The sequence below is a fragment of the Silene latifolia genome, chromosome X, assembly GCF_048544455.1.
Source record: "Silene latifolia isolate original U9 population chromosome X, ASM4854445v1, whole genome shotgun sequence".
In the NCBI taxonomy this organism is placed as follows: Eukaryota; Viridiplantae; Streptophyta; class Magnoliopsida; order Caryophyllales; family Caryophyllaceae; genus Silene; species Silene latifolia.
The window spans coordinates 330888778-330906323 of record NC_133537.1 but is presented as its reverse complement, the minus strand read 5'-3'; the positions used below and the strand labels follow the sequence as shown (position 1 = coordinate 330906323).

Sequence of the window (17546 nt, the reverse complement as noted above, 5' to 3'; positions counted from 1 at the left end):
CAAGAAGGGTGCTCGATCGAGTAAGGCTATACAGGAACTGGTCGATCGAGTAGGAACACAACTCGATCGACTGATTATTCAACCTAAAACCACTCGATCGACCAAGAATGTCTTCGATCGAGTGATAATTGACTTCAATGACTTTTATTTCTCGTTAATTTGCCTTTGACTTATCCTTTTAGTGCCCAAACACCTTCACGCATCCCAAGACAAAGAATATTTCCCGCTCCAAATCTACTCTTTCTCCAAATGCATGCAAAATGGACGGTAAATGACTTGATTTCGCTACTTTCTGGTTCATTCCTGCAATTAAGACATAATAACCCAAAGTAGCATATTCGGGGCATTTCGTAGCATAAAACCACGATAAAAGCATAGAAATACGTGCATAAAATAGGCTAAAAAGACTATATAAAATGCACGTATCAGTCCCTACTCAATACATTACACCAACCACTGTTAAACAAGCCTTTGTTGATCCACTTTGGCGCGCTGCAATGCAAGCCGAGTACGATGCCTTATCCCGCAATGCGACCTGGACACTTGTTCCCCCCGACTCCATTCCAAATACCATTGGGTGTAAATGGGTCTTTAGAATCAAGTACAACCCCGATGGGAGCTTGAAGCAACACAAAGCCCGCCTTGTTGCTAAAGGTTTCCATCAACGGCCCGGTCTTGATTACTCCAAAACTTTTAGTCCCGTAATTAAGCCTACCACCATCCGCCTTATACTATCTCTTGCCACTACGAATGGTTGGTCGTTGCGCCAAATTGACTTGAATAACGCCTTTCTTCAGGGTACATTACATGAGTCTGTTTATATGGTTCAACCACCTGGTTTCGTTAATCCCGACAAACCCAATTATGTTTGCAAGTTAAGTAAAGCGATTTATGGTTTAAAACAAGCACCCCGTGCTTGGTATACAGAACTTCAAAATTATCTTACTCACTATGGTTTTCGAAAATTCATTGTTGATTCTTCCTTATTTATTTTTGATCAAACTAATGTGAAGTTATTTGATTTAGTATATGTGGACGATATTATCATTACAGGTCCGTCAATCAACGAAGTTAATCGGTTCATTTCAGCCATCTCAACTCGGTTTTCTCTCAAAGATCTTGGTCCGCTTTCTTACTTCCTCGGCATGGAAGTTACCCCGACAACGAAAGGTCTTCACTTAAATCAATCGAAGTATATTTCCGACATGTTGATACGATATAATATGTCGGATTGTCGACCCTCTGTCACGCCTATGCAATCACACCAGCTACTTACAAAGCACCCCGATCAACCTATCCACGATGAAACAACTTATCGAGCTATTGTCGGCAGTCTTCAATATCTGTCTCTCACGCGCCCCGACATTGCATATCCGGTAAATAAATTGGCTCAATTTCTCACCCACCCGACATCCACTCACTGGGTTGCTCTTAAGAAATTACTTCGGTATCTCAGTGGAACAATTCACCTCGGCATTACCTTACTCAAGGATACTTCCTCCACTCTTCATGCCTTCTGTGACGCGGATTTAGGTGGTGACAAAGATGACTACGTTTCAACAACAGGTTACATTGTCTTTCTTGGCAAAAATCCCATATCTTGGTCATCTAAAAAACAGAGGGCTCTGTCACGATCCACAACCGAAGCCGAATATCGCGCGCTCGCTGATACGACTGCTGAGGTTCTCTGGTTAAAGTCCTTGTTGTCTGAACTTGGCATTCGTCCTACCAATACTCCTGTCCTATTTTGTGATAACTTGGGTACAACAAACTACTCCGCAAATCCGATTTTCCACTCAAGAATGAAGCATCTAGCACTTGCCTTTCATTTTGTTCGCGAACAAGTTAATCTTGGTACTATTCGAGTCCAACATATTAATGGAGATGATCAACTGGCTGACTCGTTCACGAAGCCTCTACCTACGCCGCGCTACTCACTGTTAATATCCAAGATCGGACTAACTCTACGACCGTCCATCTTGAGGGAGCGTATCAAGGATATACAATCATAGTCAACACTACAATTAAGGGAATGGTTATCTCATAATAATCATTCAAATATCCTCCTTATTCCTCTCCTAGAATCTAGCATTTCTTTATGTAACTTAGGTAGTTTGTTACTAGGTTTTGCGTTGTATCTCATATGCCTTGTACTATATATAATGTATCATACTCAATGTAATTTATATAGAAAGGTAGAATGTATATATTTTTGTGATGATTACAGTAGAGGAATTACATTGCTATTTATAATACAAAACTAATGTGTGAATGGAATAACTAATCTCTACAAATTAGGAGAGGAATAAGCTAAAGATATTATACACATGATTTGTTAGCAAGATTAGAGGAGAATAATTAGAGTCCTAATTATTCTGTTTTGACTTCTCTACATTCCCCCGCAAGATGGACAGCCTCGGGGAAAGTCCAATCTTGGACATAAGCATATCGAATCGAGTTCGATGCAGAGGTTTTGTGAGTGCGTCCGCAAGTTGATCATCATTAGCGATAGGAACAACGCGTAAGGAACCATCTTGGACCTTTTCTCGGACAAAGTGATAATCAAGAGCAAGATGCTTCATTCTCGAATGGAAGACGGGATTAGCACTGAAGCTTGTAGCACCTATGTTGTCGCAGTACACCACTGGCGAAGCAGGAATTTTGAGGCGCAATTCAGTGAGTAGGCTGTTGAGCCAAATAAGTTCAGCAGTAGCATTAGCAACTGAACGATACTCGGCTTCGGTAGAGGAACGGGCCACTGTTTTCTGTTTCTTCGAGCTCCATGAGATAATGTTACGACCCAAGTAAACAACATAAGCAGCTGTCAAAGTGAGGTCATTAGGATTACCACCCCAAGTTGAATCAGAAAAGGCGTGAAGAGTAAGGGGTGACTGACGAAAAATCGTGATACCATGAGATGGAGTGCCAGCTAGGTAACGTAATAGTCGTTTGAGTGCATTCCAATGACAAACCGTAGGGGCATGCATAAACTGAGAGAGCTTGTTAACGGCATACGCGATATCCGGTCTAGTAAGGGAGAGATACTGAAGGCCACCAACTAGGGTCCGGTATTGAGTGGGATTATTATGAGCTGGGCCATCACGGAGACTGAGAGTGACCGAGGCATCCATTGGTGTGGTAACCGATTTGGCATCGGACATGTTGGCACGAGCAAGGAGATCGAGTGTGTACTTATGTTGATTAAGAAACAAGCCGCGAGGACTGGGTTGCACTTCAACACCGAGGAAGTACGAGAGTGGGCCAAGATCTTTAAGGGAAAACTTGGCGGAGAGGGCGGAGATGAAGGCAGTGACTTTGGTAGAGCAAGCACCTGTAACAATAATATCATCAACATATACGAGTACAAAAAGAGGGTTAGAGCCGTGGAGAACAAAAAGGGAGGTGTCACAAATCGAGTTTGTGAAACCAGCGCTTAGGAGATATGAACGTAGTTCGTTGTACCAAGCCCGTGGGGCTTGCTTTAGTCCATAGAGAGCCTTGCGAAGTTTACAAACATGGGTTGGTTTTGATGGATCAACAAAACCTTGCGGTTGTGCCATATAGACGGTGTCAGTGAGGGTGCCTTGAAGGAAGGCATCGTTGATATCCAATTGACGGAGCGGCCAACCATTGGTAACGGCAAGACTGAGCAACAGACGGACCGTGACTGGCTTAATGACTGGGCTAAAGGTTTCCGAGTAGTCAAGTCTGGGTCGTTGATGGAATCCCTTTGCAACTAGTCGGGCTTTGTGTTTGTGGATGGAGCCATCGGGATTGTATTTGGTACGAAAAACCCATTTACAACCCACAATGTTTTGAGATGGGGATGAGGGAACAAGCTCCCAGGTGCGGTTATTTTGGAGAGCCTGGAATTGTGTTTCCATGGCGGACCTCCATGTGGGGTCAAGGAGAGCCTGTTTGGCGTTGGTAGGTTCGGGAGAGTGGAGTTGAGCGGTGAGGTTGAGTTTATTGATGGGTTTAAAGATATTATGAGAGGCTCGGGTTCCATGATGATGGGGAGGTGGCGGAGGAGGCGGTGGTGGAGTAGGGGAGGGCTGTGTGGCGGGGGAGACAGGAGAGTTGGTGGGTGAGGCAGGGGAGGCAGGGTCCAAAACAGGGGTGTCGGGTTCAGGCGGGGTTGTCACGGGTGCGGTTTGAGGATGGTCAGAGAGGTTAGGGGCAGGGACGGAGATGTCACACCATTCAGCGGATGTGGGGAGAGGGTCTGCGGGGGGTGACAAGTTGGCGAAAGGGTAGGTGGTGTCTACAAAGCGGACATGACGAGAGCTATATACCCGGTTTGTAGAGGGGTCGAGACATAGGTAAGAGTGTTGTGACGGGGAGTAGCCAATAAACACACAAGCGATGGACCGGGTTTCAAGTTTGTGGTGGGTGTACGGGCGAAGCCAGGGGAAACAAAGACTTCCAAAGTTATGGAAATTATTGTATTTGGGATGTTGGTGAAAAAGGCGGAAGTAAGGAGAGTCATTTTTGAGAGTGGGGGTGGGCATGCGGTTTATGAGATATGTGGCAATTTGGAAGGCATACGACCAATATTGCAAGGGCATGGAGGCGTGCGCGAGAAGAGCAAGGCCAGTGTCAACTATGTACCGGTGTCGTCGTTCCGCGAAGCCATTGTGTTCCGGTGTGTGAGGGGGAGAGGTGAGATGCTGAATTCCGAATGTAGCGAAGTCGGGTTTTAATTTCTCAAACTCTCCACCATTGTCGGAATAAAAGATTTATTCGGAGTATTGAATTGTTTTTCGACTAAGGATTTAAAGGCGAGAAAAGTAGAGTGAGTGTCAGATTTTTTCTTTAGCGAAAATAACCATGTGAATTTAGTAAAATGATCAACAAAAATGACGTAATATTTGAAGCTATTAATTGAATGGACGGGTGATGACCATAAATCACTGAATATTATATGGAGCGGTGACTCGGACTTAAGTGATGATTGTTTAAACGGCAATTTGTGACTCTTATACAAATGACAGGATGAACAATCTTTATTAGTAATAATTGTTTTGGAATCAAAACTTGAAACAATACTTTTTAAAACAGAGAAATGAGGGTGACCAAATCTATGATGTAGGTCATCCGTGGAAAGGGAGGTGACGTTGGCTTGCGGCGGCGACGGCATGGGCCAGTAGTAAACTCCATCCTTGGCTGGTCCCGTGAACAAAGCAGCTCCAGTTTTAAGATCCTTCACAATAAAAGACGTAGAACAAAAATCAATGGTTACATTATTATCAAGACAAAATTTTGAGACGGAAATAATATTTTTGTGCATTGATGGAACATGAAAAATATTGTGAAGTTTAAAAGAGAAAATAGAGGAGGAACCAGTGTGGAGGATTTGAAGACCGGTGCCATCGCCTATGACTATCTCATCGGTACCATCGTACGGTTGGTGAAGGGCAAGGTTATCAAGGTCCGATGTGACATGGTGCGACGCGCCACTGTCTAACAACCAGGGGGAGGGATTGGGGGAGTTGAGGGTCGTAGGGTTGGCTTGGGCAGGGGACTGGTTGGTGCGGGGATAGGGCGGAACCTTTATACCAGGGTATAGGTTCTTAAATATGGTGCAATAGGCTAGGGTATGACCTTGTGTATGGCACCATTGACACTTTCCTTTGTATGGGTTGCGAGGGTTTTGGTTGGTGGAGGCAGCGGTTGGTGGGTTGGTGGAGGCAGCGGAATGGTTAGGGCGGGTGTAGGTGTTATGGCGGGTGTAGGTGGGATGAGACACGGCAGGGAAATCGAGGGAAGGGGAGGGATGGGTCGTGGTGTGAGCAAGGGTGAGTTCTCGATTGATTAGCTTTTCGAGAAGGTCAGGGAAAGGAATTGAAGTGTCTCGAGCGTTAATTGCATCGATGACAGGTTGGTAGGAGTCATCAAGACCTTCGAGTACTTGATCAGTGATATCCTCGTTTGGGATAATGGTACCCAAAAGAGCAAGTTCATCGACAGTAGTCTTGATGCGGTTCATATAGTCGGAAATGGATAAGGCTCCTTTGGTAGTATGTTTAAGTTTATGGCGGAGTTGTTTTATATGGCCACGAGAGGGGCGAGCATAGGATGATGCAATGGCATCCCATGCTTCGCGAGTCGTAGCCATATGGTTGAGGATAGGGGAGACAGCGGGGGTAAGGGTGCTAGAGACGGCCGAAAAGAGCAAACGGTCTTGCCGGTACCAGGTGGCATACGCTGGGTTTGGGGCAGCTTGCTTGTCAGCGGTGGCAGCAATTGTTGTAGCGGGTGGTGCAGTCCCGTCAATAAACGAGGTAAGGCCATAACCGTCGAACAGCGACTCTAGTTGGGTGCGCCATTGACGATAGTTGGTACCATCAAATTTGACGATGGAATGCACATTGATGAGGATAAAAGGATGGGTAGGATCATTTGGATTAGGGATTGTGGCACCCGACATAGCGATCGAGTGTAGGAAAGACGGAAAAAAAATGGAGGTTTTTATGAGGTAGGATTCAACCTTTCTCTTGATACCATATAGAAAGGTAGAATGTATATATTTTTGTGATGATTACAGTAGAGGAATTACATTGCTATTTATAATACAAAACTAATGTGTGAATGGAATAACTAATCTCTACAAATTAGGAGAGGAATAAGCTAAAGATATTATACACATGATTTGTTAGCAAGATTAGAGGAGAATAATTAGAGTCCTAATTATTCTGTTTTGACTTCTCTACAATTTATTCATTCAATATATATCATATTAATTCTCTACACCAAGTACGCTGTCTTCTTGAATTTTTCTAGGCAGGTTTTGTACACAATATGATAAAATGTCGTCAACAAAGGGATGATTATTAGAATTTTATTGAATAGACCGCGATAGTGAACCCTGTTGCTCAAAGTCACAGCTTGATTAAGTTGATCGTCTACTAGAATAGTGTTACGAGGCAAGTCAGGTTCTACAATAGAGTTACGAGCATTAAGACAATCAGACTAAAAACATGAAAAGACCAAATTCACTTTGAAACTAAACAAGAGACCTCTGGATTTATAATTTGCACATATGAATCAAATAGGAGTATGCGCATAGATTTCAGTTTTTCTTGATTTTGAAACAACAACATTAATGTAAGATTATTATTCGGTATTACTTCTAGGATTCGATTACAATTACGGAGCCATCAGTGGATGAACAAGCATAAATCTATTGGACCAAGTAGTGGTACAATGACGAACCACTCTCAATCTCCTCTTACCAAAATCACATTGAAGCAACTTATCTCGGTACCTAAAGTAAACAATGTCAGGATCATTGGGATGACAACAAATCATCTCATTTTTTAGGCGTACAAAACTCGAGAACAAAACTTCAATAGGACAGAAAACCTGATCAAAAATATGTGGCTTCAATTCAAAGTTAATAACTAGCCTTAACTTCGCCATGATATTATCTCCCCATGTAATCAAACTATCATCGTCTAATTCCCATACTTTGATTCTCGGAGTGACCTTGTTTGATTCGAACTGGGTTATTCTAAGTCGATTTTGACAAGACCCAAGCACGCTGTCTTCCCAAATTTCACTAGGTAGGTTTAGTACACTATACGATAATGTGTCGTCAACAAAGGGGTCAATTACTAGAATTTTATTAGACTTACCACGCCAATGAACCCTGTTGTTCGAAGTCACAGGATGATTACTGAAGTATGATCTGAATTCGAAACCCAAACCATTGATATTGTATTTCCTCCATTTGCCGGTTACAGAAGAATATATTTCCGAAGTTAGGTAGTTTTCGTAGCGGTACCCTCCCTTATTAATAAGAATAATCCGAAATCCAATGACGTTATTTGTTGAGTTAGAAGCATCATCAATGGTACTAACTCCGTTAACAACTCCGGCCAAACCAACTTTACAAGTAGAGTGAAATCTGTAATAGACATCGGCCATAATATTGGGCATATAAGATTCCGGATAGTCGGGTGTTATGGGAGCTACAATAATAAACTGTTTAGTAATTGGATTGCCAATGTAATACGCAAATCCTCTTTGGCTGTAATAGCGCAATACCAAGATGTCATTGTGATAAGCAACTATGTCTTTGGAAGGATCATTAGTAGGGAAGATATCGTTTAGGCGAAGTTTATGTGTTTGGAAGTACGGGTGCTCGCTAATAAGGCAGTCGTACTCAGTCCGTCTGTTACTAAGGATCAATGTGAAAGGGGAATATTTATGAGTAAGGTAACGAGCAAATTCGGGACTCGAAATAATTGAATTCCAACGTTTAGAAACACATTTGCAAGTAACGAGATGTCTCCATTGGACAATCTTTATGAATATCAACTCTAGTAAGGTGTCGTTAAGATCGTCGATGCGAGATTGGCCGTGGTTGAGATGTGGTTGTTTGGGGATTATGAGACTAGGACGAGGAGGAGGAAAGTGACGGAGATAATCATCATAAAGATGGGCAGCCATTATTCTTTGCTTGGTCGAATTAAATTAACCCTAACTTATTGTTTATCAATATCTATCTATATTATTAAAGGAAGCTTTTTTCGAGCGATTACGGAGAGTCCAAATCTTATGAACTTCTTAAATTTAAAATAAATATAAAAATTTAACAAAAGATATAGTTTCAAATACTCTTATCATGTTAGAGTACAATTTAATTGAAACTGCAACTCTAATCTAATGCTATTATAATCATCACCTTATATATACCTTGCGTTGTGCACCAAAAAAATACACCTTGCGTTGTTGCATAACATTATTATTATTAGTTATTAGTTATTTAGTTAGGCAGTAGCATATATGCTCAGTATAGTTTTATTCATAGAATAATATTATTTGATTATTTGTTATTAACTCATAATTTGTTATTTGATTACAGGTTTTTATGGAGTACATTAAATTGATGATGCTAAAAAAAAGATAACGACATTAAGGTTCGATTTTTTAATTATAAATTCCTTAATTGTCTTTGTTTGTTTACTTATGGGATGTTTATGAGATGTGTATAGACACCGTGCTTTTTCTTTTACGGTTTTTCTAAAATGTGCCCTAAGGGCACATGTTAATAACCTTAATATGGTATGATTAACAACATATTATCATGAGATATTTAACTATAAACTCATTGTTACCATAAATTATAAACCCTTTTAATAATAAATTCCTTAATTGTCTTTGTTTGTTTACTTATGAGATGTGTATACACACTATTTCGATTCCGTTATCAACCGCTTCAATTAACACGATTCTTTTATTTTGCAGGTGTCTAAAATATAATTCAGATTGCACTAATAACGTTCAAGATTAGACTCCTAATTTGCTTTATGCGGGTGTTTCATAATTTTTGTCATGCACACTCCTCTCTTTTAAAAAAGCAAAATTTGACTCCGATGTTTCTTTCCTACGTGCAATTTGAGATTGTTACGTTACTTGCATAATTTTCGCTCTTCCATTTACTTACAGATTTGTAATTTCAAGGAAATTAATGAGTACCATGTAGTACTTACTAAATATATATTGTATACTGAAGAAGTAATTAGAACAAAGTCAAACCTATCCGCAGGGCACAACGATAACAATAGTGATAAACAAAGTTGGGGAGTTCTTGTGCAAATACAATACAAAGTTAAGAGTAGTAGTATATATGCTCACAAGTTTAGTTAACTTATCAACGTATCCTTTTCTAAATTGGAAATAAATACATATAAATTTAATTTAATAATTTATACAGTATATTTTAGTGTTTCTAAAAAGTTACTACCATGTTACAATTTTCTTATTAGAATTAGAAAATTAATTTGTAATTTTTGTACACTTATTATTTTAAAATTATTTAATGTTTTCAACTTTTCTATTATAATTAGTAGATTTTTTTTTTTAAATATGTATTTATAATTTTATATACATGAAAACGTATGAATAAATCAACTACAAAAAATTATAACAATTACTTTTAGAACATTAAAACAAATTTAATGCAATGCTACGACAAAAGTTACTGATGTTGCCTGGTTGATATAAATGACTTTATATAGCTGAAGCTCCAAACATGATAAGGATTCATATATAAGTCGAAGGAGGCGATAAGATAGAGCATCGTACTGAGATGCAAATTTTTGGGGTTGAGTGGAGTACAAAGGAGACTTGGCATTTAAGTCAAATTCATAAAATAAAATAATGTATAACTATAATAAAAGCGAGAAAAAAAATATTTATTCTTTTATATATGAGGTAGTCTATGATAGAAGTTGCGTAGAATAATGAATTTAACACAAATATTATAATCCATTTAGATTAAAATGTAAACTATTAAAATTACTCTTTTCTAAATTTTGTATGTAAACTCGGTTATACGATAATTTGTGTTTTCTAATCGATCTAACTAAAATTTTGAAGCTAAACCTAGAACATAATAAAATGTAGCATAGGTTTGCAATTAGTTTATCAGAACATTACTTTAATTCAAAAACATGGGTAGAACCAAACAAACAAAGTAACATAGATACTTTAATTGCTAAAAAAACATGTTTTAGTTACTACATCATACAAGAAGAGCACTACGATTAGGCCCGTGCATCGCACGGGCATTAAATCTAGTCTAGTATATATATAAAAGAGGCTTTTTTCAGGCACCGTGAGAAACTCCAATTTTTCTAAAACACCCAAGTAATTTTATTATTATTAAAGATAATAAATAACTACCAACAGATAAAAATAATATAATTGCTAATGAGTTTGTAAAGCTGTATGTTTCAAGGAATTTGTATTAGATATAAATTCCTATTATTAAATGTTTTTAAATCCTAAAACATACCAAACTCTTTTTTTTTTGGACGGAAGAGTGCATTAAATAAATGAAAGAGAGAAGTTCAAATACATCACGGGGAGGGTCGGGGCTTAAAGTCGTACAAGCCGAAATAAAGTCCGAATTACAATAATCAAGTACAAAGAAAGGGGCATGAGCCCAAATAAAGCTTCCATTTTGAGGGCTAGTGTCTTTAAGAGCGAATTTGGCGATAGCATCCGCTACTTTGTTGGCACTTCTCTTCTCAAAGACAATCTTTAAGTGGGGAGAAGCGTCTAGTAGTTCCCTACACTCAATTAAAATGTTAGCAAAAGGTCCACAAGGAGATATTTGGTTAGTAAGGGCATTGACCGCATTGAGACAATCTGAAGCAATAACAAATTTACTAGTGGACTGACCCGCAACACGCAAGCCTTCTTTAATCGCAAGCACCTCACAAATAAAAGGGGATGAGGCAGCCAGTCTAATGGTCCAACCTCTAACCCAAGAGCCAAAACTATTTCTAGTGACACACCCAACACTAGCAAAGGAAGATGAAGGAGAAAAAGTCGCGTCAACATTGATTTTTAACCAATCAGGCGGCGGAGGGGCCCAGCTACGCGAGCAAAAGGCATATGAGGGGTGAACACAGGTAGGGGAAAGGGGGGTGTGGTTATTAGCAGCAATCCAGGAGTAGGCCTGGGAGGAAATGAGAGTACTAAAACGTGAAGGCGGGAGAGAAGGGCTGGTAGTGAACATAGCATTACAGCGCTCAGTCCAAAGCTTCCAAACGATGAAGGAAAAGAGGGTGTTCCAAGAGGGGTCAGAGGAGGTGCAATTAGTATGGAGCCAAGGTTGGAGGTCGAGAAAAAAGAAAGGGGTTTGGACATTAAAAAAGGACCACACCTCACTCGCACGGCTACAGTCACGGAGAATATGGAGGGATGATTCAGGGAGGGAGGGGTTATCACAAAGGGAGCAGCAGGGAGAAGACAGAATGGATCGTGAGTGAAGGGTGGAGTTGTGTGGTAGCTTGTCCCACCAGGCCGTCCAAAGAAAAAACATACCAAACTCTACAACTCCATAATTAAATGTTTTTAAATCCTAAAACATACCAAACTCTACAACTCCATATCTATATATATGAACATTCGTCCAACTCCAACCTTGAATCTTGCCTACAATTAACGTTTTTTTTGTTGCAATGTCATATTTTTTATTTAAATTTAATTCTTTATTCTCTAATCTAGATTTTATTTAACAGGTACAATTCAACATTGCGACGGCTAAAATATCATTCTTCCTCCCATCACTTTCTACAACATGATGCTGCTCCTTGAAGAAGAACCAGAGAACAAGCTGGCGATCTACAAGACTACAAACCAGGACGACCCGTTGCATTTGTTTCACTCCGGAAGAAAGATGGGGTCGCGCAATTAAACTGTTTTACATTGCTAGATCATATAGCTTCTTTACCGGCTGTTTTTATGACGATAATGAATGTAAAGTTGTTAAGATTGTCGTGTTTCCGAAAAATGGTGAAATTGTGGAAGACGGTTTTTTTTCGGTATCAGCATTGTTTGGAAATGGAGATTTAGGGTTTTGGAAGTTTGGAGAGAAGGAATGGAAAATTGTGCCCATGAACGGTTGTCGTTTCACTGATGTGATTGTCTTTAATGATGAATTTTATGTGACCGATTTGAAAGGAAAGGTGAAGGTTATTGATCCTGTGACATTCGAGGCAAGAGATGTTATCGCCTCGAATGTCGAGTTTTGTGATGGAATGTTCACTTATTTTTTTTTTTTTTGAGGGGAAGCCCGAAGGTTCTATTGAAGTTCACTTATTTGGTTGAGTCTAATTTGAAGTTGTACTTGGTTAATAAAGAGGTTAACACTACTGGTGGGTTCGAGGAAGCGATATATCCTGACCCGGAAACAAAGAAAATGGTGAGGACTCAAGTTTATTGTGAGCCAATGCAGCCAATGTGCCTTGGTGTTTGGGTTTTAAAGGAAGGGGATGGACCGTTTTGGGACCCGACTTGGAGTTTAGATGATCGGGTTTTCTTTGTGAGTGAGTATGTGACGTTTTCTATGTCGGCAAAGGAAGTTGGGTTGAAGAGAGGAGATTGTATCTTCTTCAATCAGGAAGGGTTTAGAGGTCATTTGTGTTATGGCGGGTATGGTAGTGATGATGAATGTGACAGTTGTGACCATACTTACAAGTCGGAGCTGCAATTGTTTAGCATAAACTGCGGGATTTTCGTGTTGCCACAGGGGTCAATTACTACCACCCTGATTGCAATATTACTTTAATCTTAGCAACTAAACTACAGAGTACATAGCATCGCAGAAGCTAAAACAGTTGCAAAATAACCTTAAACTAAGCAAACTACTCCGATGAAACTACATAAACATCTTCATTGTTCTTCACTTACGGTCTGCCTTAGTCGGAGGTTAACCATTTAGGAACAGGCCAGAAGATCTTAAACGGGCGAGGCAACATACCCTAAAAGGGTTACACAAATTCACAAAGCACAAATTCCACCAAACAACAAGCAATAAAAAACTACTCGTATAACTAATACTCACTGCGTCCCAATCATTTGTTTACCTTCGATTAAAATAACTCTCACGAATAACAATGAAGATAAACAAATGTTTCAGACGGAGGGGTTACAATATTATCAACAGCATACCCTGTAAGCATTAAGCTCATTCTCCAACTTCTCCTTCCGCTGTTCGGCACGTCGTTCAACAGAATCAACCCAACCCGAATCAAAACCATAAGAATGCCTCAATCTTCCATTAATCCTCACAGCAACTTCCTTAAACAATTGAACATCTTCGCCTTTCTTAATCTCATCATACGCCATGCGAAGTGCTTCAAGCTGCATATTAGGGTTTTCGTTATCGCATTGATCAACGAAGAAGATGAGACGCATGATCTTAGTGCGAACTGAAAGTATAGTCCCTTAAATTTCAGGTCTTTATCTTACCATTAACTCGAAAATTAATCATCGAAGAACATAAGGATTTATATAAAGTTGTCAATTTTAAGAAAATACGTGAGGTATTCGTTTTCTATTATTTGTAGGTTCCCTATTATTATTTCTTATCTATTTCCGGTTGAACTAACAAGCTTTTTTGTATTCAGATATAATGAACTTGATGTACATGCCAATTTTGTTTCATTGGACGTAAATTGTTAATCAAGACACACTTAGTAAGCCATGACTGGTAACAAGTATTCAAAATTTAGTTATTATACATAAATTGGGTCTTAAACCTCTCATTAAACATTTATTATTGTGTGAAGCGGTCTCATATTATAAGACAATTTAATAATGTAAAAAATAATGTTTTGGTACAGAATATTATGAGACGGTCTTAGTCTTTAATTTTTGATCATCTAATACAATAATAGTATGCATATGAATTCTAAAACAAACCAATCTACTTGTGAAGCAGGTCTTAAATTGATAGCTGAAGTTCCCTTTTATAAGTGGAAATATACAGGGTATTGCAACAAAAAAGGTGAAGGGCTGACTTTTTGTGGATCGGAACCCGATTATATAAAGGGTACTGTGTTGGATGTTAATTATTAGATGTAAACTCGTGCAAGATTGAAGTGTGTTTATATAAGCTATATATGATATTTTCATGATATATTGGTTACACTTTTGAGTGATTTGTCACAATTAAAAAAATAACTTACTCTGTTATATATAGTAATGGAGCCTATATATATACAAGGTGTATATATAATAAAATAATGTTATAGCGTTTGGGTTGGTTTCAATTATACATTATTTATATTTATTTTGAGCTTTTAACCCACTAAAACTCATACGAAGTATTTGCATTTTTTTTAAACCTATAGGGTAAAATCATTAATATTAACCAACAAGACAATCAGCTATCTCGGGCAACAACTACTATCGGTAAAATATTATATAGATGTTAATTAACATTCATAATTGTGAACACCGTTTAAAATAGTAAAAAAAAAGTTCCACAACAATTAAAGGAGAATCAAATTTGAAACCCGTGCAACGCACGGGCACAAAATCTAGTATATATATATATATATATATATATATATATATATATATATATATATATATATATATATATATATATATATATATATATATATATAGATATAAGGTAGTGTTTAGGTCTAATTGTAGTTGTTCGAATTGTGCGTGGTAGCCAAGTGTGACGATCCGCACACTTGAACCCTTAGATTTATTTATGCTTATGTAATTTCATTTCCATTGTACATTTGTAGTAAGTATTTTCTTAGTAGTTTTAGAATAGGTTTCCATAAATAGGTATATCGCTATTCTGAACTAAACTTGTAAAATCAATGTTTCCTGCTACCAGGATGTAACTATCATATTTCCCTCTTTAGGGAGTACTAGTGAATGAAAATCTACTTCCTACCTTGTGCCTTCGTATTGTTTGTTGTTGCATTGTTGTGAACGACTCTTAGCCTTCACTTTACTAACAAGCCGTGTTTGTGGGATCGACACTAGGATCCCGACTCACACCCCGAGACCCGAGTATCTTGCTAGTGGGCGATCCCTCACTAGTACGAAGATCCTTGTCGCTTGCATCTTGCCTTGAGACGGGCAAAGGTGCGCGCCACGGTCCGGCAAAAGTAGCGGACCGTGACATTTGGTATCAGAGCTCGGTCTTCGGACGGGTTTCTGCACGCCGCATTTGTTCATCGAGATCGAGAAAATGGGCGAAACAATCGAGGACCGAGTGGATGCCTTAGAGGACGCAATCGACGTCAAGCTTCCCAAACCCGAGGACATCGTTATGCGGATGGCCGCGAGCCTCGAGGAGTTGCAAAAGACGGTTTGTGACCTTGAGACGAAGGTGGACGGGATGGATACCCGCATCCAAGCGATCAGTGGTGCGATCCCCGACGATCGGGAGGAAGAGATCAATCATCTGCATCGAAAGGTCGAGATGTTAGAGAAAACTTGTGCCACGCTCGTGAAAGCGGTGGCCAATGACGGGAAATCTGTGGGGAGCCATAAGGTGAAGGCACCTCCACCTCGTGCCTACGATGGGGCGAGGGATTCGAAAGCGGTGGATACTTCATCTTCGATATGGAGCAATACTTCCGAGTAAGTGGGCTCGACGAAGACGCGGAAGTTGTCACGGCAAGCATGTATCTAGTCGACGATGCCAAGATGTGGTGGAGGGCTAGGTACAAGGAAATCGATGCGGGCACGATTACGGTGACATCGTGGGCCGACTTCAAGAGGATCTTGAACGATCACTTCTACCCCGAGAATACGGAGTTTGTTGCTCGGAAGAAGTTGAAGGAAATCAAGCACACCAAATCAATCCGGGAATATGTGAGGGAATTCTCAGCGTGCATGCTCGAGATTAGCGAAATGTCCGAGACGGATCGGACATTCGAGTTCATTGACGGGTTTAAGAGGTGGGCACAACAAGAGGTCATGAGGCAGAATCCCAAAACTCTGTCTTCGGCCATATCGGCTGCGGAGCGCCTACTCGACTTTCACGGGGAGTGAGAGGCACCAAGAGTTGTGGCACCAACGGGGAATATGGGTGCATCACAAAGTGGGTACAATGGACAAAGGCCACAAAACAGCGCCATTTTAGTTGGGAACAGTCGGTTCCGCTTACAAGGAAGTCACGCCCAATCGGCGAGCACTACAAACTCGCCCTCAAGCTCGTCTTCTAAGGCGGGAAACTCTACTGCTTCCACAACGAAGAGACCGTTCGCGTGTTTTGTGTGCAAGGGTCCTCACAAGATGGCCGATTGTCCGAACAAAGCGGAGTTCAATGCCATGTTCAAGCAGATGCCGAAAGGGGCTCAAGAACGTCTTGATGGGGCGTTGGCCGACTATCACCAAGAGTGTAACGAAGACTCGAGTGATGGTGAAGACCAACCACGGATGGGCTCACTTCAAAGGATTAGTGCGATGGTGAAGTACGAAGATTCCTCCGCCAAGAAATCCAACGGGCTCATGTACGTGGACTTGATGGTGAATGGGAAGCAAGCACGAGCTTTGATCGACTCGGGCGCCTCCCATAACTTTGTTACGAAAGAGGAAGCTGATCGGTTGGGGCTAGTTCTGCGGGATGCTAACAGCTGCCTGAAGCCGGTCAATGGGAAAATGAGACGCGTCCAAGGAGTGGCTAAGAAGGTCGCGGTCCAAGTGGGTGAGTGGGCAGGGGAGCTCGACTTCACCACCGTTCCGCTGGATGACTTCAAGTTAGTACTCGGAATGCAGTTCTTTCAGAAAGCATTGGTGGTATTGAAACCGAGTGACGGATCGATGCTACTAATGGGGTCTATCGTAGTGAAGACGGTAGGCAGTGACGAAGACAAGGGGCAGCATCGAATTTTGGCTATGAGGGTGATACCGATGCCGAAACAAGGGATGCGACCTTGGAGAATGCCTAAAGGTTCGGTGGAGCCGAGGGCGAACAAGACCCAGGCTAACTACGATGCTAAGTGGCCTGGGGGACGAAAGAAGAGCCTACCCCCTCACCGAGGAGTAGACAATGAGGGCCGAGATGCCCAAAGAAGTAGGCCTCGTACCATCGGGGGCCGCGTCGATGTCTTTGAATCGACGTCCTGGTTTGCGGGTCGGTCGACCCGGGAGATAAGGCCTCGTACCATCCGGGGGCCGCGTCGATGTGCTGAATCGACGTCCTGGTTTGCGGGTCGGTCGACCCAAGAGAGAAGGCCTCGTACCATCAGAGGCCGCGCCGAAATGCC

General features: G+C 40.7%; 1 protein-coding gene across 1 annotated transcript; it reads right to left on the bottom strand.

Moving 5' to 3' along the window:
- Positions 1-7149: 7149 nt before the first annotated feature.
- LOC141620855 (uncharacterized) lies at positions 7150-8454 on the bottom strand. Its single transcript, XM_074437616.1, has one exon. The coding sequence runs from the start codon at positions 8452-8454 to the stop codon at positions 7150-7152; it is 1305 nt and encodes a 434-aa protein (XP_074293717.1).
- Positions 8455-17546: the final 9092 nt, after the last annotated feature.

Excerpts from the sequence above, each read along its gene's own strand:
- LOC141620855 (XM_074437616.1), bottom strand. The coding sequence starts at position 8,454 with ATGGCTGCCCATCTTTATGATGATTATCTCCGTCACTTTCCTCCTCCT.